Raw genomic sequence first — 26070 nt, 5'->3', positions numbered from 1 at the left:
GGAGAGCACAATATGCAGTCAAATGTATCACATGGCCTCATGGGAGCCTTTTATGGATGGTAGGGTTAGGGCTAGTGATAGGGCCAGATGTAGGTTTAGAGTTGGGGTTAAGATTATGTTGGTTTTAGGTTTAGCTATAGGTTTATGGTTGAGTTTTGGGGTTAGGGTCAGGGTTCAGCATGCAGCATATGGGGGGGGGGGGGTAGGGAAGAGAAAGGGGGTAGTAATTGACCAGAAGTAATGGCTTGGGGAGGGGGGAATGTCCTAGACAGAGGCTTGTTATGAGCATAGTAGGATCCAGCTACTAAATTGTAAAAAGACAGTTCAGTCAGTAGTTCCTAGAGCATCCAGCTATTAAACTATTAAATGTTTTGAGATGAGATTTACAACAGATGAGTCAGTCATTCCTACCTTGTGTTTCTTGAGCATGGTCTCAGAATCTGTCAGGGTCTGTTTGAACTCATCCCACTGGGTAGGCAACTGCTGCAGCAACTGGGCCACCTAATTCCATAAGACATGAACATCAACATCTAGTTAGCAACCAGTAAACAGAAGTACACAATTAAAAACAAACACTGGAAAAGAAACAAAAGAAAACTATAAAGTGAATAAATGTAAACCAAATAAAATGTTGGCCAGGTGAAGAAAGTGACCCATGTGAAACTCACATCTTTGTGAATGACCACTTCGTATTTCTCCAGGATGACAAACTGCTCCTGCAGGGGAGCAAACTTCTGCTCCGTCACAGGCACCTCAGAACTCAGTTTGTCCCATAAAGCAAGGCTGTCTCCCAGCTCATCCAGGGTCTGTGGTGGTTGGGCCACTCTGTCAGCAGTTTAAAATTAGTGACTACTTCATCAACTTAGTTGAACTTCTTATAAAAACATACAGGGCTATTGTTAGACAATGATTTTTTTTTACATATGCAGATTAGTTCAGATTCTGAATGAAATTACTAATGAGAAATCGTTAGATTTAGGATTAGGGTAGTTTCTCTTCAGCATATCAGTGTTTTAATATGAATCGATTTTTAAATTGTAAGGTTTTAAGAAAAGAAAAGTAGGCCTATACCAAATGAAAACTAAAACAATAAATAAAAATTAGAAAATATAAGAGAATTATCATTATCACTTAGCTAGGCTTGTGTTTGTTTAATTGAGTGAATGTAAAGTCTGACCTGACGCTATACTTGGTTATTCTTTATTTAGATTTGTGTGTGTTTAATTGAGTGAATGTAAAGTCTGACCTGACGCTGTTGTCTGATAGATATTTGGTGATTTCCTGCAGGGTGGCTGTAGCTATTTCCATCAGCAAGGTTGTAAACTTATTCTGCCACTCTTGGCAGTGACTGAGTATGGCATATTTCAGGGGAGAGCAGTCTAAGAGTGCAAACTGAATGTTTAGAATTGTCTCCTGTGTTTGAACATTGTTGGCCACTTCATTATATCTGTAGACAAAACAGCCAAGGTCAAGTGTAGCTGGTTATCTCATTGTTACAAGAAATGGTATACAAATATTTGAAATACAGATTTATAAAATTATAAAATCTATAAAAATTTGAAATCTTGTCTTGTTTAGGTTATCTCATTGTTACAAGAAATGGTATACAAATATTTGAAATACAGATTTATAAGATTATGAAACCTATAAAAATTTGAAATCTTGTCTTGTTTAAAATTTATAAAATAAAAATTACAAACTTGATTTACCTAGCTATATCAGCATCAAATGAAGAGTTTTGAGGATTCAGTTTTTGATAGCGTCTAATAAATGCATCTTTCTGAATTTCCCAAATTTCTCTGTAAAATAACAGTTGTATACAATTGGTTGAAATATGAAGTTAATTATTTCCCTAGACGTAAAACTAATTAGCAGGGGCACATTTAGCTTGTCCTAAAATTATCCAGGGTCTCAGAGATTATTTATACATCAATTAAAAATTCAGGGTTCACCTGTATGAGTCCCATGTACCTGTCTATGGGTCAGGGTTTACCTGTATGAGTCCCATGTACTTGTCTATGGGTCTGGGTTAGGGTTTACCTGTATGAGTCCCATGTACTTGTCTATGGGTCTGGGTCAGGGTTTACCTGTATGAGTCCCATGTACCTGTCTATGGGTCTGGGTTAGGGTTCACCTGTATGAGTCCCATGTACCTGTCTATGGGTCTGGGTTAGGGTTCACCTGTATGAGTCCCATGTACCTGTCTATGGGTCTGGGTTAGGGTTTACCTGTATGAGTCCCATGTACCTGTCTATGGGTCTGGGTTAGGGTTTACCTGTATGAGTCCCATGTACTTGTCTATGGGTCTGGGTTAGGGTTTACCTGTATGAGTCTACTTGTCTATGGGTCTGGGTTAGGGTTTACCTGTATGAGTCCCATGTACTTGTCTATGGGTCTGGGTTAGGGTTTACCTGTATGAGTCCCATGTACTTGTCTATGGGTCTGGGTTAGGGTTTACCTGTATGAGTCCCATGTACTTGTCTATGGGTCTGGGTTAGGGTTTACCTGTATGAGTCCCATGTACTTGTCTATGGGTCTGGGTTAGGGTTTACCTGTATGAGTCCCATGTACTTGTCTATGGGTCTGGGTTAGGGTTCACCTGTATGAGTCCCATGTACCTGTCTATGGGTTAGGGTTTACCTGTATGAGTCCCATGTACTTGTCTATGGGCCTGGGTTAGGGTTTACCTGTATGAGTCTACTTGTCTATGGGTCTGGGTCAGGGTTTACCTGTATGAGTCTACTTGTCTATGGGTCTGGGTCAGGGTTTACCTGTATGAGTCCCATGTACTTGTCTATGGGTCTGGGTCAGGGTTTACCTGTATGAGTCCCATGTACCTGTCTATGGGTCTGGGTCAGGGTTTACCTGTAAGAGTCCCATGTACCTGTCTATGGGTCTGGGTCAGGGTTTACCTGTATGAGTCCCATGTACCTGTCTATGGGTCTGGGTCAGGGTTCACCTGTATGAGTCCCATGTACCTGTCTATGGGTCTGGGTTAGGGTTTACCTGTATGAGTCCCATGTACCTGTCTATGGGCCTGGGTTAGGGTTTACCTGTATGAGTCTACTTGTCTATGGGTCTGGGTTAGGGTTTACCTGTATGAGTCTACTTGTCTATGGGTCTGGGTCAGGGTTTACCTGTATGAGTCTACTTGTCTATGGGTCTGGGTCAGGGTTTACCTGTATGAGTCCCATGTACTTGTCTATGGGTCTGGGTCAGGGTTTACCTGTATGAGTCCCATGTACCTGTCTATGGGTCTGGGTCAGGGTTTACCTGTAAGAGTCCCATGTACCTGTCTATGGGTCTGGGTCAGGGTTTACCTGTATGAGTCCCATGTACCTGTCTATGGGTCTGGGTCAGGGTTTACCTGTATGAGTCCCATGTACCTGTCTATGGGTCTGGGTCAGGGTTTACCTGTATGAGTCCCATGTACCTGTCTATGGGTCTGGGTCAGGGTTTACCTGTATGAGTCCCATGTACCTGTCTATGGGTCTGGGTCAGGGTTCACCTGTATGAGTCCCATGTACCTGTCTATGGGTCTGGGTTAGGGTTTACCTGTATGAGTCCCATGTACCTGTCTATGGGCCTGGGTTAGGGTTTACCTGTATGAGTCTACTTGTCTATGGGTCTGGGTTAGGGTTTACCTGTATGAGTCTACTTGTCTATGGGTCTGGGTCAGGGTTTACCTGTATGAGTCTACTTGTCTATGGGTCTGGGTTAGGGTTTACCTGTATGAGTCTATTTGTCTATGGGTCTGGGTCAGGGTTTACCTGTATGAGTCTACTTGTCTATGGGTCTGGGTTAGGGTTCACCTGTATGAGTCCCATGTACCTGTGCATGGGTCTGGGTTAGGGTTTACCTGTATGAGTCTACTTGTCTATGGGTCTGGGTTAGGGTTCACCTGTATGAGTCCCATGTACCTGTGCATGGGTCTGGGTTAGGGTTTACCTGTATGAGTCCCATGTACCTGTCTATGGGTCTGGGTCAGGGTTTACCTGTATGAGTCTACTTGTCTATGGGTCTGGGTTAGGGTTCACCTGTATGAGTCCCATGTACCTGTGCATGGGCCTGGGTTAGGGTTTACCTGTATGAGTCTACTTGTCTATGGGTCTGGGTTAGGGTTTACCTGTATGAGTCCCATGTACCTGTCTATGGGTCTGGGTCAGGGTTTACCTGTATGAGTCCCATGTACCTGTCTATGGGTCTGGGTTAGGGTTTACCTGTATGAGTCCCATGTACCTGTCTATGGGTCTGGGTAAGGGTTTACCTGTATGAGTCCCATGTACCTGTCTATGGGTCTGGGTTAGGGTTTACCTGTATGAGTCCCATGTACCTGTCTATGGGTCTGGGTCAGGGTTTACCTGTATGAGTCCCATGTACCTGTCTATGGGTCTGGGTTAGAGTTTACCTGTATGAGTCCCATGTACCTGTCTATGGGTTAGGGTTTACCTGTATGAGTCCCATGTACCTGTCTATGGGTCTGGGTCAGGGTTCACCTGTATGAGTCCCATGTACTTGTCTATGGGTCTGGGTTTACCTGTATGAGTCTACTTGTCTATGGGTCTGGGTCAGGGTTCACCTGTATGAGTCCCATGTACCTGTCTATGGGTCTGGGTCAGGGTTTACCTGTATGAGTCCTATGTACTTGTCTATGGGTCTGGGTTAGGGTTTACCTGTATGAGTCTACTTGTCTATGGGTCTGGGTTAGGGTTTACCTGTATGAGTCCCATGTACTTGTCTATGGGTCTGGGTTAGGGTTTACCTGTATGAGTCCCATGTACCTGTCTATGGGTCTGGGTTAGGGTTTACCTGTATGAGTCTACTTGTCTATGGGTCTGGGTTAGGTTTTACCTGTATGAGTCTACTTGTCTATGGGTCTGGGTTAGGGTTTACCTGTAAAAGCCCCATGTACCTGTCTATGGGCCTGGGTTAGGGTTTACCTGTATGAGTCTACTTGTCTATGGGTCTGGGTTAGGTTTTACCTGTATGAGTCTACTTGTCTATGGGTCTGGGTTAGGGTTTACCTGTAAAAGCCCCATGTACCTGTCTATGGGCCTGGGTTAGGGTTTACCTGTATGAGTCTACTTGTCTATGGGTCTGGCTTAGGGTTTACCTGTATGAGTCCCATGTACCTGTCTATGGGTCTGGGTCAGGGTTTACCTGTATGAGTCCCATGTACTTGTCTATGGGTCTGGGTCAGGGTTTACCTGTATGAGTCCCATGTACCTGTCTATGGGCCTGGGTTAGGGTTTACCTGTATGAGTCCCATGTACCTGTCTATTGGTCTGGGTTAGGGTTTACCTGTATGAGTCCCATGTACCTGTCTATGGGTCTGGGTTAGGGTTTACCTGTATGAGTCCCATGTACTGAGGTAGTTTTGAAGGTTCTGTGCATTGGTCTGCATGCCAGTGTTGATAACATTGAGAATTTTTTTGATCTCTTCATCTTTAGCTACCAGTTCACTGATTGACTGGGAAAACATTCAGAATGAAGCACAGTGTTTAGAATGTGTACTGGTAAATATTCAGATCAAGCACATTGTTTAGAATGTGTACTGGTAAATATTCAGATCAAGCACATTGTTTAGAATGTGTACTGGTAAATATTCAGATCAAGCACATTGTTTAGAATGTGTACTGGTAAATATTCAGATCAAGCACATTGTTTAGAATGTGTACTGGTAAATATTCAGATCAAGTACATACACACAAAGATTTGAGTCATTGAAATTACCTCTTTAGCTGACTTCTTTTTGGTCAACAGATCAGGCAGACGTTTGAAATCAGAAATGGCCTTGATGACATGTGTTTTGCCTATTTCCCCAACTATTGTTGCCAGTTGGATCAGTGTTGGAGAAAATTCAACCTAATTTTTTAAAAAGTGAATAACATTCAACAAAATAAATAAAATGCAGGTAATAAAATTTATATGATAATTCATTAAGGGTATATCTATATATATAATTCTCTTCTTCGAGCCGTTAGAAAACAAGCTGCAAACGCTCTCCCTACCTCCCCACCCCTACATGGTTTTAGTGAGCTGGGTTCACTCTAAATGTTTACAAGCAGAGCCAACGATTATAAATGTAGGGGGGGGGGGGAGGGGGGGAGGGAAGGAAGGGGGGGGGGGGTTTATGGTCCTTAACGAGCTACTTATAGTGTTTTAAAGAAATATTTTCAGTGTCAGCGTTGGTACTGTCGAATTCACAAATTATGAATTATTGAAAATTAGAAACAACTAAATAGCGGCGTATGTTATGCCGCGGGCCGGCTCATTACAATTATTCTATAACTTTAAATTAGAAAATACTACAGCTGACTCCATTCAGATATCTGTATATTTATCTGTTCATGACTTTTTAAAACTAAACACTAAACCACTTTTTGATGTTTTAGACTAACCTTATCTCCTTCCAAAATAACCCTGACCCTAAACAAGGGGTTTGGGGCAGACTTGCCGTCTCCATTGATGGCTTTGGACAACTCTTGCAATGACCATTTGACATTCAGCCTGCAGGAAAATATCAATGTTCACTTCATTCGTTTACTATGTTCATAACAGCACAATGTTTATGTAGCAACCTACATTGGTGTAAACACTGTTTCAATGTTAAAACCTAGGTCCAAAGTTCACATAAATTATGCAAAAATAGATAACTAATAAGGACCACTTATTATTATTATTAAAGTAAGTAGCTATATTTCTGTGACTGTACAAGGACTGTATAATTCAATTGATGGGGTTTGGGTAACTTGTCTAAACCAACACTGGTTTAAGTATGCAGAAATAAAATAAAGGCTATAGTGTTTATCAGTGATGTTGGTTGTATCTATGTGAGTGATGTTGTGTGTACATATGTCAGTGATGTTGGGTGAATCTATGTCAGTGATGTTGGGTGTATCTATGTCAGTGATGTTGGGTGTACATATGTCAGTGATGTTGGGTGAATCTATGTCAGTGATGTTGGGTGTATCTATGTCAGTGATGTTGGGTGTACCTATGTCAGTGATGTTGTGTGTACATGTCAGTGATGTTGTGTGTACATATGTCAGTGATGTTGGGTGTACATATATCAGTGATGTTGTGTGTACATGTCAGTGATGTTGTGTGTACATATATCAGTGATGTTGTGTGTACATATGTCAGTGATGTTGTGTGTACATATATCAGTGATGTTGTGTGTACATGTCAGTGATGTTGTGTGTACATATATCAGTGATGTTGTGTGTACATATGTCAATGATGTTGTGTGTACATATATCAGTGATGTTGTGTGTACCTATGTCAATGATGTTGTATGTACATATATCAGTGATGTTGTGTGTACATGTCAGTGATGTTGTGTGTACATATATCAGTGATGTTGTGTGTACATATGTCAATGATGTTGTGTGTACATATATCAGTGATGTTGTGTGTACATGTCAGTGATGTTGTGTGTACATATATCAGTGATGTTGTGTGTACATATCAGTGATGTTGTGTGTACATGTCAGTGATGTTGTGTGTACATACATCAGTGATGCTAGACCCACCTGAAAGCCTCTTCCAGCATTTTGTCCATCTTTTCTGTGTATCTCAGCCAATGTTGCTGGACTTCAGGGCCGTCATTTTTATACACCTCGTAAGATTGGCGTAGTGTGGACACAATAGATTCATGTGCTTCTCTTAGCTTTTTCTGGACGTTCTCTCTGTGCTTGGCCTAGACAAAAAAATTGCATTCCTTCATTTATACTTTATAGAATGAGTAAGGCGAACCTCCCAGTAAATATGCAAGCATGATAATACAGTATTATATTGAGGACTTTTTTTTCCACTTTATTTAAATGAACCTTTACCTGATCCTCATCAAACTAAAAAGTTCTAATAAACCACCTAATTTACTGATGAATCATTTACCTGATCCTCATCAAACTAAAAAGTTCTAATAAACCACCTAATTTACTGATGAATCATTTACCTGATCCTCGTCAAACTGCAAGTTCTCATAGACCACCTTGGAATCAATCTTGACTAGAAGTAACTCACTGATTTTGACACACATACTTGAAACATTTTGATTGGCCAACTTATAACTATCCACCACTGACTAAAAATAGATTTGGAAGATTTTTAATGAGTTCAATGAAATTTGATCAAAAATACAAGCGACAACTTCAAATAATTTTAAAAGTAAATTTTCATGTCAAATTTAAATGGCATAAAAATTAGGAACAAAAAATTAATTCTTAATTAAAAAATTCACCTGGATATTTCCACAATGAGTGCGGCATTCATGCAAGAAATAATCCACAGTGCCTTTTGAAGCCCATGTTAATTTAGTGAGGCCTGGGTGAATTCGCTTGTCTAAGAAACGAATTCTCTCTTTAAACAGACCTCGCTCTTCCATGGACAAAGCTGAGAGGATTCTATAAAGAAATTGATGCCATTCAAATATTTTGTTATCTTTTTACTCCTTCAGAACTTCATCATTTTTGGATAATAATGTAGTTACAGAAATCAAATATTAAAGCACTGAGAATAAATATGCATTTTCTATTCATATAACTTCTATAATAAAAAAATCACCCTCCCCCTTTTTCCCACCCCGTAGGGTGTCAGCCTTTAAAAAACAGATTAGGCTTCACACATAACAAATTGTAGCTTTCATTGGAGAATTTATGGCAGTCAACACAATGAGCCTAGTATCCTGTTTGTCATATAACATCTAATGTATTGACCATTGGAGAATTTATGGCAGCCAACACAATGAGTCTAGTATCCTGTTTGTCATATAACATCTAATGTATTGACCATTGGAGAATTTATGGCAGTCAACACAATGAGCCTAGTATCCTGTTTGTCATATAACATCTAATGTATTGACCATTGGAGAATTTATGGCAGCCAACACAATGAGCCTAGTATCCTGTTTGTCATATAACATCTAATGTATTGACCATTGGAGAATTTATGGCAGCCAACACAATGAGTCTAGTATCAGGTTTGTCATATAACATCTAATGTATTGACCATTGGAGAATTTATGGCAGCCAACACAATGAGCCTAGTATCCTGTTTGTCATATAACATCTAATGTATTGACCATTGGAGAATTTATGGCAGCCAACACAATGAGTCTAGTATCCTGTTTGTCATATAACATCTAATGTATTGACCATTGGAGAATTTATGGCAGCCAACACAATGAGTCTAGTATCAGGTTTGTCATATAACATCTAATGTATTGACCATTGGAGAATTTATGGCAGGCAACACAATTAGTCTAGTATCCTGTCATATAACATCTAATGTATTGACCATTGGAGAATTTATAGCAGCCAACACAATTAGTCGAGTATCCTGTTTGTCTTATAACATCTAATGTATTGACCATTGGAGAACATCTAACTACCAGACATGCCTACCCCTTTCAGCCAAAAGTAGGAATAGTTATGCCTAAAAAAGGAATTTGTAGCCAAAAAGAGGAACATATGCACTGACCCTACTTTACTAAATCAAAAATAAAAATAATTAAATAAAAATTACTCTAATGACATTAGTAGGCTTCTAGTCATATATAACTGGTCTATAGGCTACATTTAAATACTGCTTATTAATGTCAGCTTACATTTTTTTAAAAAGTTAACCAGTAACCTGAGACCACCCCCCCCCCCAAATAAAAACCATAGCTTTGACATAACATTATTGATTTGATTATTTATGCCTTGCTATGTTCTAGGCTATATTAATATGAATAACAAATTCTGAAGGCTTCATCATATGTAATATATAAGTTAAGAGCAAAGACCCTTGATCTACCTAGTAAAAGTCCTAGTTACTTCTTACTAAGTTCTTCATAATAGTAGTTACTAGTTAAGTTACAACTTACAAGATAGATCAGTGTTCACTATTTCAGTATCTACTAGTAGATCTAGTTACAATTCTAGATCTAGTAGTAGTAGATATACTAGCTAGATCTAGTATAAGATGATACTTGTAAATATTGTAAGTAAACTAGGAAACAGAAACGTATTCCAAAGAGAGATAATCGCTTTTCCCTGCCTTTTTTCAATTCACTTTGTTACCTGTCTTTATTAATTTTTTTTTTCAAAAAATCGGAACAAACTTAGTCAAAATCGGAATGACGGAACAAATTACTTTTTTAGGTGAAAAAGCGTGACGGTTCCGATTTTGCCGTGACGGTAGGCATGTCTGAACTACTGAAAACTGGATGACATTTAAAGAAAGTGTCATATAAACACCCGAGGTAAACACAGATACAGGACTTAGTCCTTGTACAACAGGAGTTTAAGCCAGGTGGTGCCCTAGTGAACCATTCCTCATGACACTGATTTACCTACCCTACCTCAGGTCAGAAGTGTAAACACTATGACCAGTTAGCACTACAACAATAGTGTGTTTCTGATCCTTCACTTGTGCAGATAGAAGGTTAAATTTGTACTTATATTAACATGAGCCATTGAACTCGCAGAGAACAATACAAAAAAAAACAACAACCCAAGTATCAAGGTCAAGGTCACCTATTGTAATCCCTGACAACAAGTAAGACATTTTCCCTCAGGTAGCGGAGATCTTCTTTCTTTGTGTAAACCTCCACGGCGTAGTGTGGCGCTTCAAAGACAAGTCTCTCCCAGTAGTAGATCTCCTGAAACATCTTCAGCAGGTGCCTGCAAGTGATCGTTTTAAATAGTGTTAATAAATTAGAGCATGACTTTCTTCTTAGAATCTTGGACATGGATGAATTGAGAATTCTAAAACATATTTTCAGAAGCTTTGTGATGTGTTTCAAAAGTAGACGCCATATTTTAAAAGTAGTTAATGTGGAATTGTAGATACCAATCTGCAGGGGAGGGTAACTCACTTGTTGAAATTAAGATCAAGCATGGGTGGTCTTTCAAGACTACGACACAGCAATGGGCAGTCCAGAAGTTTCTGAGGCTCCTGTGTTCAAAATAGCAACGTGTAAATCATTTAGGAAAAAAGATTTAAAAAGTAATAATGAAGAGGATAGGTGAATAGTTTACTTGACAACAAAAACATTCAAATAGATGACCTGATGTTATTTCAGATACTATTTGTTTGTGACAGGCAATGACAATGTCATATCCAAAAGTCATTTGAATGTTAATTCTTAAACATGAATATCTTTTACAGCAATTTTTTATGCGCCAATACTTTAGTTAAACTCATTTAAAAAAAAAAAAAAAGAATGGCATGGTTTTGAACCTTGAGAGATTTAACAAAAAGTGACAACAGAGGTTACATAAAAAAGTATTTTTAGATTATCTTTAACAAATTTACTGTTAAGATTCAAGCCAGTAACAGATAAATTATATTAGAAGTTTACAACAATATAGTTGTGCATAGATAATACTGAGTGATGTTGATAATTCTATTGAATATGATCTTGTTTTGATTATTCTGCTGATTATTACTTTGTGTTGGTTACTCAGTGGAATACTATTTAGTATTGGTTATACTAGCCAGAGACTGGCAAAAGTGGAAAGAGCTATCTGTGGCTGCCCTATGTGTCCTGGACACAAAAGGGAAAAGATGAAGATATTTAATGTGTCTGATTGATTATTTCGATGAACATTGGGTTGAATTGATTGTTAGGTTGAATTTTGTGCTGTGGATTATATTCTTAAAATTGTATGTGCTGCTATTATTTGTGTTGCAAATATTATGTATATATATATATATAAAATATATTTTTTTAAAATGCTTCTGTTAGTAAATATATTTTTACTACATCTACTAATCAAGAATTGACAGTGAACAAATGCAAAAGTTTTCAAAAAATTCTTCTGATGTTACCAACCTTCAGACAATTAAAAAAATATATTTTTAAAAAGTGATTTTTAATAGTGTGCCAGTGAAAAGTAAAATATATAGCATAAATGGTGCTACAAAAATTTGTTAGTAGTTTTTATAAAGAAATTTGTAAGCTACATGACACCAAAGTAAAAAATAATTTAGAACATTTTACAAAAAAAAAAGTTTAGTTTAGTTAATATAGTATTGGCTTGTGTATTGTGAAGTGTCTAAATATAGCAGATAAAGTACAGCAACATTCAAGAAGGAAATAACTTACACTGTCCTGTTGGGGAGAGATGCAATGAGAAAATACACACATAAATTAAGTTATTTACACTGAAGATAGAAAGACTGCATTCTCCACTACAATAATATAAATCAAAGCATAAAAAGGGGGTGGAGGAATAAATTAATTTCACTGATTAAATTACCAACTCTTAAATATTATTGGTATATATTGAGCCACTATAAACAGATTATTTAAAATTAGTCTCTAAATCAGGGGTCTCCAAACTACGGCCCGCGGGCCGGATGCGGCCCGCGAAGTTCTCTCATTCGGCCCGCGGAGATCTTTTTGTCTAAGGAAAAATTGTTTGTTGGTGATGGTTGAGGAACTTTGCCCAGAGAAATCAAAGACATGCCTGGAAGAAACTGGCCCCCAAACTGAAATTTGATAGTTAATGTGGCCCTCGGTCTGAAAAGTTTGGAGACCCCTGCTCTAAATGATATTAGCAAAAGTGTTTATTGAATGTAACAATGTTTAGAAATCTAAAGCTAATTATGCATAATCTGAGCTTTCTGTGAAAAAGACATTAATAGAACAATCTTTTCAAAATGTCAATAAAAATGTAAAGAAGTGACCCAACTGTTAGCATTCTGATATAGTTTTACATTTTTATTATCTGATTTGGTGGGTTATATATGAGGAACTCATTGCTATTTTTAACATGAGGCATAATTATGATATAAATTTTGGAACTTATATGGGATTAATGACCAGCACGATTAGAGGAGACAAAAAAACTTACTTTATCCACGGTCATTGTCCACTCGTAGTATGTCTTACGGATGAACTCATCCAGCGCAGTCATGAGAGATTTGAACTGGGAGCGGACTTCCTCTCCTGTCCCAATTTGAGGGAGGAAATGGGCTCGGTCCAGAGCCTATCAACAAAAGAAAAAGAAAATTTAGTGCGTTTCAAGTGTTTTAAATTATATTTGGGACATTACTTAATACAGAATAAAGACATATATATATATATATGTGTGTGTGTGTGTATCTGTATGTGTATAAATGTGTGTATGGAGTCCCCAGGTGAAGAGGAAAATAAGCGGCTAAGGAAATCCTGGAGGACATATGACTGAACATTACCGAAAACTATGGCCACTTCCTGCAGAAAGTAAAACTAACTTACATTCATGCCCTTCTGTACTCTGTTTTTGAGAAGCCTAGCCCAGTGTGCAGATCCTGCAAATTTAGGATGTGAGGGTGATAGTGTGGGGTGATCCTTGGTGGAGAGTTCTCTCTTGACAGCATTTAACTCATCGTTGAACAAACCATACACCTCCACTGTCTTTTTATCAATGGTGCGTCTAACTGCCTAAAAATTACACAAATGGCGGACATATTATTTATACTGTACAAGTTAAGCTGTGTGTAATTGTTAAGTAGCCATACCCCCCCATCCTCCATCTAACCCTAACTCTTTAAATTATTACTAACCCTAACAAAAGACCTAAGCTTCATTAATCAATTAATATAAGTAGCCTAGGTTTTTAAAAAAGACATGCTTATTTTGTAAGAACAATTTAAAGTGTTGAGTATTTTTCAAACAGTATAGCTGAATTAATTTCCTAAAGATGCTAATATCTAGATGTAGTGAAGAAGCTGAATAAATTTCCTATAGATGCTAATATCTAGATGAAGTATAGAAGTTGAATTAATTTCCTAAAGATGTTAATATCTAGAAGATGTGAAGAAAGAACCTCTCTAGAAGACAGGTGCATGAAGACGTCCAACATCTCCACTCCTCCTTCCACTGTTTTCACTGTGTCAAATGCTGATGAGATGGTGTTTTGCATCATGACCTCCAGATCTTTGACTCCAGCTCGGAACCTGTCATAGAAATATGACATTTACATAAGCGAAGCATTTTAAAATAAACGTTCTATTATATAGTATTTTTTTTTTAAAAAAAGGCTGATGCAAATAGGAAGCATTATGTTAATTCAATTTCTGTGACTTTTGACAAAAAATACTGTAAATAACATGATACTCTCAGAGCTAATCTGTTGCTGTTTTTAATCTCTATATATAATTCTCTTCTGGGAGACGCTATAAAACAAGCTGTAAGCGCGCTCCCTACCACCCCACCCCTACATGGTCTGGTGAACTGTGGTTCATGCTAAATGTTTACATTCATAGAGCCGGGTTTAGTGACGGCTATTAGGGGCAGATAATTTAGTTTGAAATGATTTTAAACTTAGGGGAGGTAACTAAGAGGAGGCTGCCTTCACGGGGGGGTGTAGGGTAGGGGTTGGGGGAAAGGAGGGTGGGGGTAGGGGTTGGGGAAAGGAGGGTGGGGGTAGTATCGTTCTTAACGACCTACTGATAGTGTTTTAAAGCAAATATTTTCAGTGGCAGCATTGGTACTGTCGAATTCACAAATTATGAATTACTGAAAAGTAGAAAATAAAACAACTAAATAGCGGCATATGATATGCCGCGGGTCGGCTCATATATATTAATATACCATTTTTCAGCATTGTCAACATATTTTTTAATACTGTTACTCTTAACACTGATAAGAATCTTTATAATTTAATCGCTATCATTATATAAATGAATAATACTTTTCATAGTGACAAAATATTTTTACAGTTTGATTATTTTCTATTAAATAAAACAATTTTTAACGCAGACAAAAGATTTGAAACACTGACTTGTTGTAGCTGTCATGCCAGGATGTAGCTTTGACATCTAAAATGTTTTTCTTCTGTAGCCTGAGCTGGTTGACATTCTTCTCAAACTGAGCTTCCACCTCCAAGAGACCACGGACAATCTCAGGCCCCTTCTGTCCAGGGAAGTGGGGCATCTCAGCCTTTTCCCCATCCACTTGCCTGGCAAAGTGGAACTGTGCTTCACAAACCTGGCCAAGACAACAGTCACAGATCAAACAGAGATAACATATTCTCAGCATTATTGCACATTTATCTTATACATTTTTTCATGATAATAAAATTTGTATTTTTTTCTGTAACGTCAGAAGGGAAAAACAGATTTTTTAATTGGTTTATGATTAAGGCATTTGTGCAATAAAAACAGAAGGCAATAATTATTTATTTGAAATATTAACTCAACCTTAAACATAAGTGTTTGGATATATCATCATCAACATTGATACAGGCAGAAAAATGTCAATACATTTCTATACTGCCCTGTACTACTAGTAATGATAGAAGTACACATTAAACAATGTCATTTTTGTGATACTATATTACATTCTGACACAGTACCAAGAGATTTTAACCAAGTTTTTATTGTTTAATGTTGTACGCAACAAGAGATTTCAGCAACAGATTCCGTCTAATACTGTACGTACCTCAAGCATATCTTTACATCGCTGAATAAATGCATCAATTTGTGCAAAGATGCTGCTCCTGTCCAAGACCCAGCCAACTTGTGAAAACCTGTGGTGGAGTCTGGATGTCTGGGTAAATTTTATGTTATCATTACTTTTTACTTTTCAGATCATCATTTTAAATAATTCTAAAATTTTATGTTATCATTACTCTTTGAGGGGTATAACATTCAGGTTGTTGTCAAAGAGGTAAGTTATTTTTTAAATACAAATACAAAAGCACTGGAGAATTTACAACAGGTTGTCTACCTTGTCACAGATTTTGTCAAGATTGTTCCTTGTCACAGATTTCTGTCACAAGTTCTACAACAGACTGTCAACATTCTCACATATTTCTGTCATAAGTTCTACAACAGATTGCCTACCTTATCATAGATTTCTGTCACAAGTTCTACAACAGATTGTCTACATTCTCACAGATTTATGTCACAAGTTCTACAACAGATTGCCTACCTTGTCATAGATTTCTTTCCATTCCTCACAGCATTCAATGCAATCATTGAGGGACTGCTTCCCACTGATGACATAGCCATCAAAAATTTTATCCAGGTTGATCTCAACAGAACAGCGACGAATAATCTCATTGCTCATCTATGCAAAACATTTTCAATCAATTAGAAAATATTTAGTAAAATTAAAAACACTACTTGAAAGTAACAAATAGAATACCACACCTGAACTACTGATACATCTTACCTTTTTGAGAATGCCAGTCAATCTCTCTCTAGTTTTGTAGTAGTCTGAGTTCACCCATATCATGCGGATGATGTTGAGAATTTTGGGAATGAGTTTAGGAATGTCTTTGGGTTTGGCATCGGCCAGCTCGTAGCATGGATCCTTGAGAACAGCCAAAAATTTCAAGTTGCTCTCCGCCTGTCTGGATCCCTCCTGTAGAATTGAAGAAAATTATTTTGTTGAGCTAATCAAGGTGAGACATTTTTTTTTTAAATTACAAGCTAATCCAGGTGTAACGATTTTTAAAAAGCTAACTAGCTAATTTATGTGACTTTTTTTTGGTCAAACTATCCAATTTAGGTCACATTCATATTTTAAAAACACATATAAGGAAATAAATATAATATACCTATTTATTTTTTTAATGTTTGTATTTTAAATTTTAAAAAAAAATTGTTTTGTGTTTTTCAAGAATAGAAAATGCAGTTCAAGTTTGTTTTTTTAGTATTTGATATGCAGTCTATATAAAAGTGTTTCAACCATTAGCGTCTGCTTACAATGATCTGTCCTGAGAGCTTAAGGAATGGGGTCACATATGATGACTTGGCCAGCTCCAGGATCTGTGTGATCCTCTTGACCCCCGGTTTATCCAGCTGGGTTGTGATTCCAGAAAGGTCAGCACAGCGGTTTTTCCAGAACTCTATTTCATCCAAAGGACCAGAGTTTTCTGCCATCTCAAAGGCATCCTGAGTGCTCAAAACTTCTTTAATTTGTCTTGCCCAATGGATCATTGAGGCTGGAATTTAAAATTTGGAAGTTATTTTTGTAAAAGATCAGATATACTATAGACTATTTAAATAAAGGAAATAATGCCATACTTTCAAGGCAATTTAAAATTTGGAAGTTATTTTTGTAAAAGATCAGATATACTAAAGACTATTTAAAAAAAAGAAAATAATGCCATACTTTCAAGGCGCTGAATAAGTTCCTTATTTTTGGCAGCCTCTTCCACCGTCAGCTTGATACCTTCAGTGGGAACATACAGGACTGTCTTCCCTTCCAGTTTCCATCTTGTGTCTGTCAAACTTGCCAAAAAACGGTGCAGTTGGGCAGAAAAGTCATTTTTAATACCTGATCTTTAGTTAATGAAAATAAACTTTTCTTCAGATTAACAGTAAACCACAAGTCACATTGAGGGACAGTGAGGTTAAATGGTAGAGCAATCGACCGTAGTCTGGAAGTCTCAAGTTGGGATCCTTGACTCGAGTCTGTACAACGTCTTTTAGTCCACCCAGATCTGATGGGTACCTGACAGAAAGTAAAGGTCGCTGGGCTGGACATAGTGCTGATCATACTATCCCTACATATCTAGAGGTCACCAAAATAAGTGAACTCTACCTCACCTGCCCCCATGGACCGTACCAAATCACATTTAAAATATTTATTATTCAGAATATTCTTCCATAAATATCAATACAAGAATTGAATTAATTGAGAAAATGATAATATGGTGTGTAAAGGATACTGTCAGGCCAGGATCGATTTTCAAAAAATATGGGGGCGTATATGCCCATCATTATACGTAACAAGCTTTCAATGTGGCCACTTTTAACAGACCCGTATTGTATCTCCTTGAGAAAGTTTTGACTCGTGACCTCTGTTGTGTTCATTGACTTGATGAAGTAGCACAGCTGTTGTACAGGGAAATTGGGGACGGTATGGCTGAGACTCAGGCCATTGTACTGGTCATTGTACGCAACAAGCAGTCGAAAAGATTCAATCTCAATGAAATTTTTAATCACATCTTCATCCTCTGGAGTGAGCTCCGATGGAAGTCCACCGGATAAGATTAATCTCTTTTTTATCATATCCAACTGAAACAAGTTATATTTTATCATTAACCTCTTCTAAGACAAAACTGTCTTCTAATAAAATGCATTTAAAAACCTTTAAAGTAACAAGCTGTTAAATGAAATGCATGATAAAATGAGAAAATACAACTTGTTTTTTTAAGATAGAAAACTAAAAGTGTTGATCACTAAAGTTTATGTAAGAGATTTCATGAGTAACTATCACAATTACTATTACATTTAAGGCATTAATCATTATCAAATTCTAGCTATTATTTTGCATTTAAAATTATTTTTGGTACATTTCATTTCAATTACCCTATGCTGGTAGAGCAATGTAAATAATGTAGAAAGAAATTAAAAATTTTAAAAATAAAAATTGTGTTGCGGTAGGGAGGGAGGGGTGTTGGCAGGTTGTGATGTGACATCAATTTAGGGGAGGGGGCTATCTGATTTTTTATGCTGACTTCAGGAAGAGGGAGCTAAAAAAAATTTTAAAAGTGTGACGTTGTTTAAAGATGCTTAAAGAAAGAAAATTTTTATTGACTTTCTAATTTAAAATTCATTTCAAAGGCTTGCTTTATAAAGGTTCTGTAAATCGTAAAAACAAATTTAAGAAACTGATAATACTAAAAAACAATATAGTATCATTGATTCTTTAGGGTCCATGTTTATTCTTACACAAGCTGGCGCTCTACGTGACTAAAAGTATTTGTTTAAGACATGTAAAATTTAACTCTAAATGATGATTATCTGCCTTTAACTCTAACACTATCTAGTAATCTCCCATTTTCATCAATAAATGAAGAAGAAATTATTTTACTTCATACAAACTATAAAGTTGTTTAGTATACTGCCATTTTAAACAGTGCGAGGGAATAGTTTAAAATCTTTACCACAGACATTTCAGGCTGTTCATCAGGTATGGGTGTTGCTGGAGCTTCAGGAATAAGAACAACAGATTCCTTGTCTCCTGACGCCAATTCCTCTGAAATACAGAAATTCTCTTTTTTCATTTGGCCTACTATTACTTTTTAACATTTCCAAGAATATCTGAAGAGTGATATTACAATAAAAATCATTTATCATAACTAATTACTTAATAAAGGAACCTATTTCCTATTTTAATTTCATCATTAAAATAATTATATCCTTACCTAATGAAAAATATATTTTTTAAATCAGAATTCTTAAATATATTAATTGTAAATGATAATAAAATATTTAAATGTAAAAATTAGACAATACACAATTATCTGCTTCTAGAATAAAATGTTCTCTTTTTAAAAAGTGTTTTGTAGTATGACAATGTATAAAGTATTACAATGTATAAAATATTTTAGGTCTACCTTCTAAGTCTACCTCTGGTTCCTCCACTGTTGCAGCTATTTATTGGAAAACAAAATACAATTCTCAATTTATTTATTTCATCTAAAATAAGTAGAAGTCAGGTCTATTATCAGCATTTATTATTCCAACAAATCTTTAACATAATACATATAGGCTTCCAGATCAACAAGTAACTATGTAAACATTGACAGGTTTTTTATAAGTTAAATGATGAGTTACAACCCTATTTGTTAATAATATAATGTGTATGTTGAATAACTTGAATTTTAAATGAGACTAAAGATAATATCTGTACTTATTTCTACAAAAATTGATGGAGCCAGATATTAATGACCTCTAAAAACAAGCAGCCAACATCCATTAGTAATCTCTAAACTAAATTTGTTTGATAAAATGTAGTACTATAATACATAAAGTATGATAAAGAAATATTTAACAGTCAATTTTTAACTCAGTACCTTCTTCAACAGCCTTCTCAGAGTCATTTCCAACACTTGGCCTACTTTTGGGCCGAGAACTGCCTGGTCTACTCCCACCAACCCCACTCGCACTTTTTCTTGATTTTCCTGACCTTGCACTCATTTTAGTTCTTTACAAGTCACTAAAATAATAAAAACATGTTACCAGATTGTGTTTACAGCAGGGATGATTTGATTAAATATATCATATATAGTAAAGGAGACCTACATAGAATAGGTTAATATTGATAAAGCATAATTAAAATTCATTAGATTTACCAAGAGATAACCCTAACTCTAAGTGTGCCTAATCACCCACTAAATCTTTGGATAAAAGTATTCTTGCTTAGTTAGATCTATATTATATGAATTTGTGGGTGTGATAACACTGATTGATAAGAACTAATCGTAATTTTTAGAAGTTTAAGCTTAAGCTAAAATAACTTCCCACAACTTGGTGCACAGACCAACTTTTTTTTTTACTCCACATTGAAATTGTATCTATTAGTTTACTTTCCATTCTATTCAATGGATCTAGTTAACGATCAGCCATTAGCTACCAAATTATTGGTACTTAAAATATATTTCTAGAATTATGTGTTTAATGTGAATACTACAACCTCAAATCAAAACAATGTTATATGGTAATAGTAGTATACATGTGATAATAATGTTATCAAAACATAATCAAAAGAGTTTATGCATAGACATATTATTTAATTGAATTAATGAATTATCTGTTATTATTAAATATTCATATTAACAAGGATTTCAGGTTAAATAAGAGAGGATTAGTGTTAATAGCTATCTATTAGTAGTAGGACATATTCAATTATTGCCATATACTATATAGAACTAGTCTACTCAGAATCTAGATATAACTAGTTTAGTAGTTTCAGTGTTTAATTTATATATAACTTTCGTCATCATCAATCCTTTTCGTGCCCAACACACATGGGGCAGATGAAATGGAGTTCATCTGCTTCAAAGACCTCGGCATATGAAGGGATAGCTTGGTCAGCACAATGCCTCGTTTGATCCCCTAACGTCAGTTAGGTACCTATCAGAACTAGGTGAACTCAGGGACGTTCTACATATTTGAACCCTGATTCAAACTAGCGACTCTCAGATTAGCAGTCTAGCTGTCTTCCACTAGGCTATGCCGTCCCATATAACTTATTAATAAGTGGTATTTAGTATTTATAGTTTATTTATAGTTTAGAGTTTAGGCCTAGATCTAGATCTTTTACCTAAAAAATATTCTTACCTCTTCATCACTTCACATTCATCAAAATAGCTTGCACTTTACACTCTCTTCATAAGTGAGCTAGATTCTAAAAAGTAAGATTATTAAGTTGATAAATTTCATCACAATTGTTGTTTGCACTTACTTCTCAAGAAATACCTTTTCTTAGCTTAAAAAAAAATAAATAATTTTTTAGGCCCTAAGCCCTATTAAAAAAATTAATAATTTAATTAGTTTAGGGCCTACTAGATCTTGATCTAGCTCTTAAATTTAAACCATTGCTATTTCAATCATCCCAAAATTTAAAACAAAATATACAATTTAAAAAAAAAGCATACACAAACCTGTCAGTGGACCTAAATTCTAAATAGTTAGTACAGCATTTTCTACTTCTGTAAACAACCGTTTATCTTGACAACCGGTTTTGCGCATGGGCATTGACACTTCCTGTTATGCCTTATTGGCCAGATAATAATTTTAGTATACGAGCCGACCCGCGGCATATCATATGCCGCTATTTAGTTGTTTTATTTTCTACTTTTCAGTAATTCATAATTTGTGAATTCGATAGTACCAATGCTGCCACTGAAAATATTTGCTTTAAAACACTATCAGTAGGTCGTTAAGAACGATACTACCCCCACCCTCCTTTCCCCCAACCCCTACCAACCAGCTCACCAGACCATGTAGGGGTGGAGTGGTAGAGAGCGCGCTTACAGCTTGTTTTCTAGCGTCTCCCAGAAGAGAATTATATAGATAGATTACCCCCCCCCCCCCCAACCCGACAGGGCTGGCCACCTCATCAACTTGAGATAATTTGCATATTTTAACAGTTAGTTTTTTCTCTCCTCTTTCCTATGTAATTCGCGATAACCCCATTAATATTTTCGTCACAATCAAACTAGCCTGATTATATCCCCTTACGAATTGGGGGGGGGGGGGGGATAGAAAAGAATTGCACTAAACATACAAGTGTTCTTTTGAAATTCTCGTGAAATAAATATTAGTTTCACGAAATTAGATATTAAAAATAATTATTGGGAGAGGATAATAGAAGCGAAATAAAAAAAAAAAAACTCGCACGAGCCCACACGACACCTTGATACATGATACCCAAACCAAACCCCTCCCCCACCCCTTATCCCCCTCTGGTTACCAACGCGACACATCGCACTACAACACATAGCATAACCCAAAGCTAACCACACGATCCACATCCAGTCACTCATCCCACACCATACGCACGATTCACCATACACTGAACCAAACGCTTACAAATACACAACGCATGGAGTAGATCAAAACCCACACTACCTCGCGGCGGAACTTAGGCACAACATCTCACGACACCATGAGGTAACCAAACCCCCACAACCTGAAACACTACATCGCACACCCACCCCATAAAAACACTACACCCCACAATGTACATTTAAAACCCACTGTTCAGGATTCATATCCCTTTACTTCAAACCAAGTTACTTATCCCACGCCTTTCCCAATACACCACAGCCTACTCCGCTACACACACACCTTGCAACACACGGAGTAGACCCAACCCACACCACTCCACACTCCCAACCCACACCACACTCCCAACCCACACCACCCCACACTCCCAACCCACACCACCCCACACTCCCAACCCACATCACTCCACACTTCCAACCCAACCCATACCACTCCACACTCCCAACCCACACAAATCCACTGTGACCACACTACCAAGCCACACCACTCCACACTCCCAAACCACACCACTCCACACTCCGAACCCACACCACTCCACACACCCAATTTACACCACTCCACACGCCCAACCCACTCCACACGCCCAACCCAACCCACACCACTCCACACTCCCAAAACACACCACTCCACACTCCCAATTCACACCACACCACTCCACACACCCAATTTACACCACTCCACACGCCCAACCCACTCCACACGCCCAACCCAACCCACACCACTCCGCACTCCCAAAACACACCACTCCACACGCCCAACCCAACCCACACCACTCCGCACTCCCAAAACACACCACTCCACACGCCCAACCCAACCCACACCACTCCGCACTCCCAAAACACACCACTCCACACTCCCAACCCACACCACACTCCCAACCCACACCACCCCACACTCCCAACCCACACCACTCCACACACCCAATTTACACCACTCCACACTCCCAACCCACACCACACTCCCAACCCACACCACACTCCCAACCCACACCACTCCACACTCCCAACCCACTCCACTCCACACTCCCAACCCACACCACTCCACACTCCCAACCCACACCACTCCACACTCCACACTTCCAACCCACACCACACTCCCAACCCACACCACACTCCCAAACCACACCACTCCACACGCCCAACCCACTCCACACTTCCAACCCAACCCACACCACTCCACACTCCCAACCCACACAAATCCACTGTGACCACACTACCAAGCCACACCGCTCCACACTCCACACTCCCAACCCAACCCACACCACTCCACACTCCCAACCCACACCGCTCCACACTCCCAACCCACACCACTCCACACTCCCAACCCACACCACTCCACACTCCCAACCCACACCACTCCACACTCCCAACCCACACAAATCCACTGTGACCACACTACCAAGCCACACCGCTCCACACTCCCAACCCACACCACTCCACACTCCCAACCCACACCGCTCCACACTCCCAACCCACACCACTCCACGCTCCCAACCCACACAAATCCACTGTGACCACACTACCAAGCCACACCGCTCCACACTCCCAACCCACAGCACTCCACACTCCCAACCCACACCACTCCACACGCCCAACCCACTCCACACTCCCAACCAACACCACTCCACACTCCCAACCCACACAAATCCACTGTGACCACACTACCAAGCCACACCGCTCCACACTTCCAACCCACACCGCTCCACACTCCCAACCCACAGCACTCCACACGCCCAACCCACTCCACACTCCCAACCCACACCACTCCACACTCCCAACCCACACAAATCCACTGTGACCACACTACCAAGCCACACCGCTCCACACTCCCAACCCACACCACTCCACACTCCCAAACCACACCACTCCACACTCCCAACCCATACCACTCCACACACCCAATTTACGCCACTCCACACTCCCAACGACCACCATTCCACACTCCCAAACCACACCAATCCACACTCCCAACCCACACCACTCCAAACACCCAATTTACGCCACTCCACACACCCAATTTACACCACTCCACACACCCAATTTACGCCACTCCACACACCCAATTTACACCACTCCACCCCACACACCCAATTTACACCACTCCACACTCCCAACCCACACCACTCCACACACCCAATTTACACCACTCCATACTCCCAACCAACACCACCCTACACTCCCAACCCACACCACTCCACACACCCAATTCACACCACTCCACATTCCCAAACCACACCACTCACACTCAGAGGCGTAGCTAGGGGAGGGCGGGGAGGGCGGCCGCCCCGGGCGCCGACCCTAGGGGGGCGCCAAAAGGGATAGAAAATAATTTTAAAACTTATTTTAAGCTGCAGTTTTGAATTATAAACAGTCAAAGTAAAGAAATTTAACGGCTGAGAGCCTTTAAATACTGATTTAACTGTTTTTCTACCTTGATTGTGTAACTATAAAACGTGTATCCTTAAAAAACAGTGACAAGAAAAACTGCTTTTCAGCTTTCCTAGGAAGGGGGGGGGGGGCGCTTTTTCGAAGACTAAAATCGGAAAAATATCACACCGGATTATGGAATAAATAACCGATATCATTCAGAAAAGAAACCCATTGTACTAAGGCGTATTTCACGATTGTGTAACATAAAAAAAACGAGTTAGTGACGTTTAAAATCCGCTCTACCATTTTTGTCCAAGATGGTGGGGGGGGGGGCGCTTTTTAGATAACTCTTTTAACACAGAAAAGAAATCAATTGTATTAACACTTAATGTACGATTTCACCACCCAGTTTTGCTAAGTAATAACGCGACTATTTCTTAGTACGATTCTTACGATTCTCTTAACTTCATCGTGAGAGATCAGATACTTTACTTGATTGCATTACATCTTAACATCACTTCATTAAAGAGAAATACATATCACGGATTCCTGTATCGCTATCCGATCAGTAAAATAGCAGACTGTCGTAGCGGGTGGTGGAAAGCGACACTCTTTGCCAAAATTTTAAGAGAGAAAAAAATTAGTATATTGTACGGAATAGATCATTTTTAAAATTCATTTTTTCATAACACTTTGGTCAACCTAACTGATAGTTGTATCTTCCACACTGCAAAAAAATCAAATCGTGTATCATTTGAGTCGGGTGTGTGTCTTGACCTCCGCGGAAGCCCTGAGACTGAATTACCGAACCTCTCGGGTTCGATGGAACCCACTGTTTTAAGCTCTTTTGATTTTCTTCTGTTTATTCGTTTCGGCTCCATTAGGAACATAGGCGTAATCAACACTTCGTCAACTCACTTGATTTTTATGAGGATCGTACCCTAATAATCCACCCTACCCCTTCTCTATTTCAAACGATTTCCTTCAGGACTTATTTAGTCTTTTTCTCTTCCTCTTTCCCCATGGACTTCACACAAGCACCTGCATAGTGATGTTATTTTTTGTTGTCTCATATTTTGTCCTAACCACCACCTTTTCATTCTCTACTGTCTTTGACCTAGCTCTGAGCCATACCGTAAAAGATACATCATATTTAGCTATAGATCATGATCGAATTATTTTGACAATGCATTTGAATTCCACATCGATTTAAAACGTTAATACGTATTTTATCGCTGCTGATTCTAATCAGAACGTCATGGGCGTCAGCTACTCTCATTAAACCGGTTATTACAGCTTCTTCAACCAGTACAATTAGTTCTGAATTTGTTGTTGACTGTGTGCGAGAAGGCAGCGCACATCTGATAAATCCAAGACTTCGAGTTGTTGTGTCCGTTGGATTCCAGTTTGT

At 38.4% G+C, this 26070-nt stretch overlaps 1 protein-coding gene across 2 annotated transcripts in view; it reads right to left on the bottom strand.

The window, feature by feature from the left end:
* The window catches only part of LOC131941575 (dynein axonemal heavy chain 2), a 75036-nt gene extending 53572 nt beyond the window's left edge, over nt 1–21464 (bottom strand). For both annotated transcript variants that reach the window (XM_059300885.1, XM_059300886.1), the window contains exons 1-27: nt 21384–21464; nt 21061–21127; nt 19794–19936; nt 19335–19370; nt 18882–18973; nt 17661–18009; nt 17102–17266; nt 16693–16931; nt 16157–16348; nt 15914–16051; nt 15422–15529; nt 14763–14968; nt 13806–13935; nt 13235–13420; nt 12849–12983; nt 10865–10944; nt 10524–10670; nt 8246–8408; nt 7961–8089; nt 7536–7702; nt 6402–6510; nt 5734–5865; nt 5349–5470; nt 1710–1799; nt 1247–1447; nt 669–825; nt 412–501 (exon numbers count right to left, since the gene is read on the bottom strand). In XM_059300885.1, coding sequence (XP_059156868.1) covers nt 412–501; nt 669–825; nt 1247–1447; nt 1710–1799; nt 5349–5470; nt 5734–5865; nt 6402–6510; nt 7536–7702; nt 7961–8089; nt 8246–8408; nt 10524–10670; nt 10865–10944; nt 12849–12983; nt 13235–13420; nt 13806–13935; nt 14763–14968; nt 15422–15529; nt 15914–16051; nt 16157–16348; nt 16693–16931; nt 17102–17266; nt 17661–18009; nt 18882–18973; nt 19335–19370; nt 19794–19917 — 3687 coding nt within the window. In that variant the 5' untranslated portion in view covers nt 19918–19936; nt 21061–21127; nt 21384–21464. The remainder of the gene's footprint in view (nt 1–411; nt 502–668; nt 826–1246; nt 1448–1709; nt 1800–5348; nt 5471–5733; nt 5866–6401; nt 6511–7535; nt 7703–7960; nt 8090–8245; nt 8409–10523; nt 10671–10864; nt 10945–12848; nt 12984–13234; nt 13421–13805; nt 13936–14762; nt 14969–15421; nt 15530–15913; nt 16052–16156; nt 16349–16692; nt 16932–17101; nt 17267–17660; nt 18010–18881; nt 18974–19334; nt 19371–19793; nt 19937–21060; nt 21128–21383) is intronic.
* Nucleotides 21465–26070: the final 4606 nt, after the last annotated feature.

The sequence above is a fragment of the Physella acuta genome, unplaced genomic scaffold (assembly GCF_028476545.2).
Source record: "Physella acuta isolate Inbredline_101_S28 unplaced genomic scaffold, ASM2847654v3 ptg000366l, whole genome shotgun sequence".
Lineage (NCBI taxonomy): Eukaryota > Metazoa > Mollusca > Gastropoda > Physidae > Physella > Physella acuta.
Note: the sequence above shows the minus strand (reverse complement) of the source record. Positions and strands in the feature narration are given on the sequence as shown.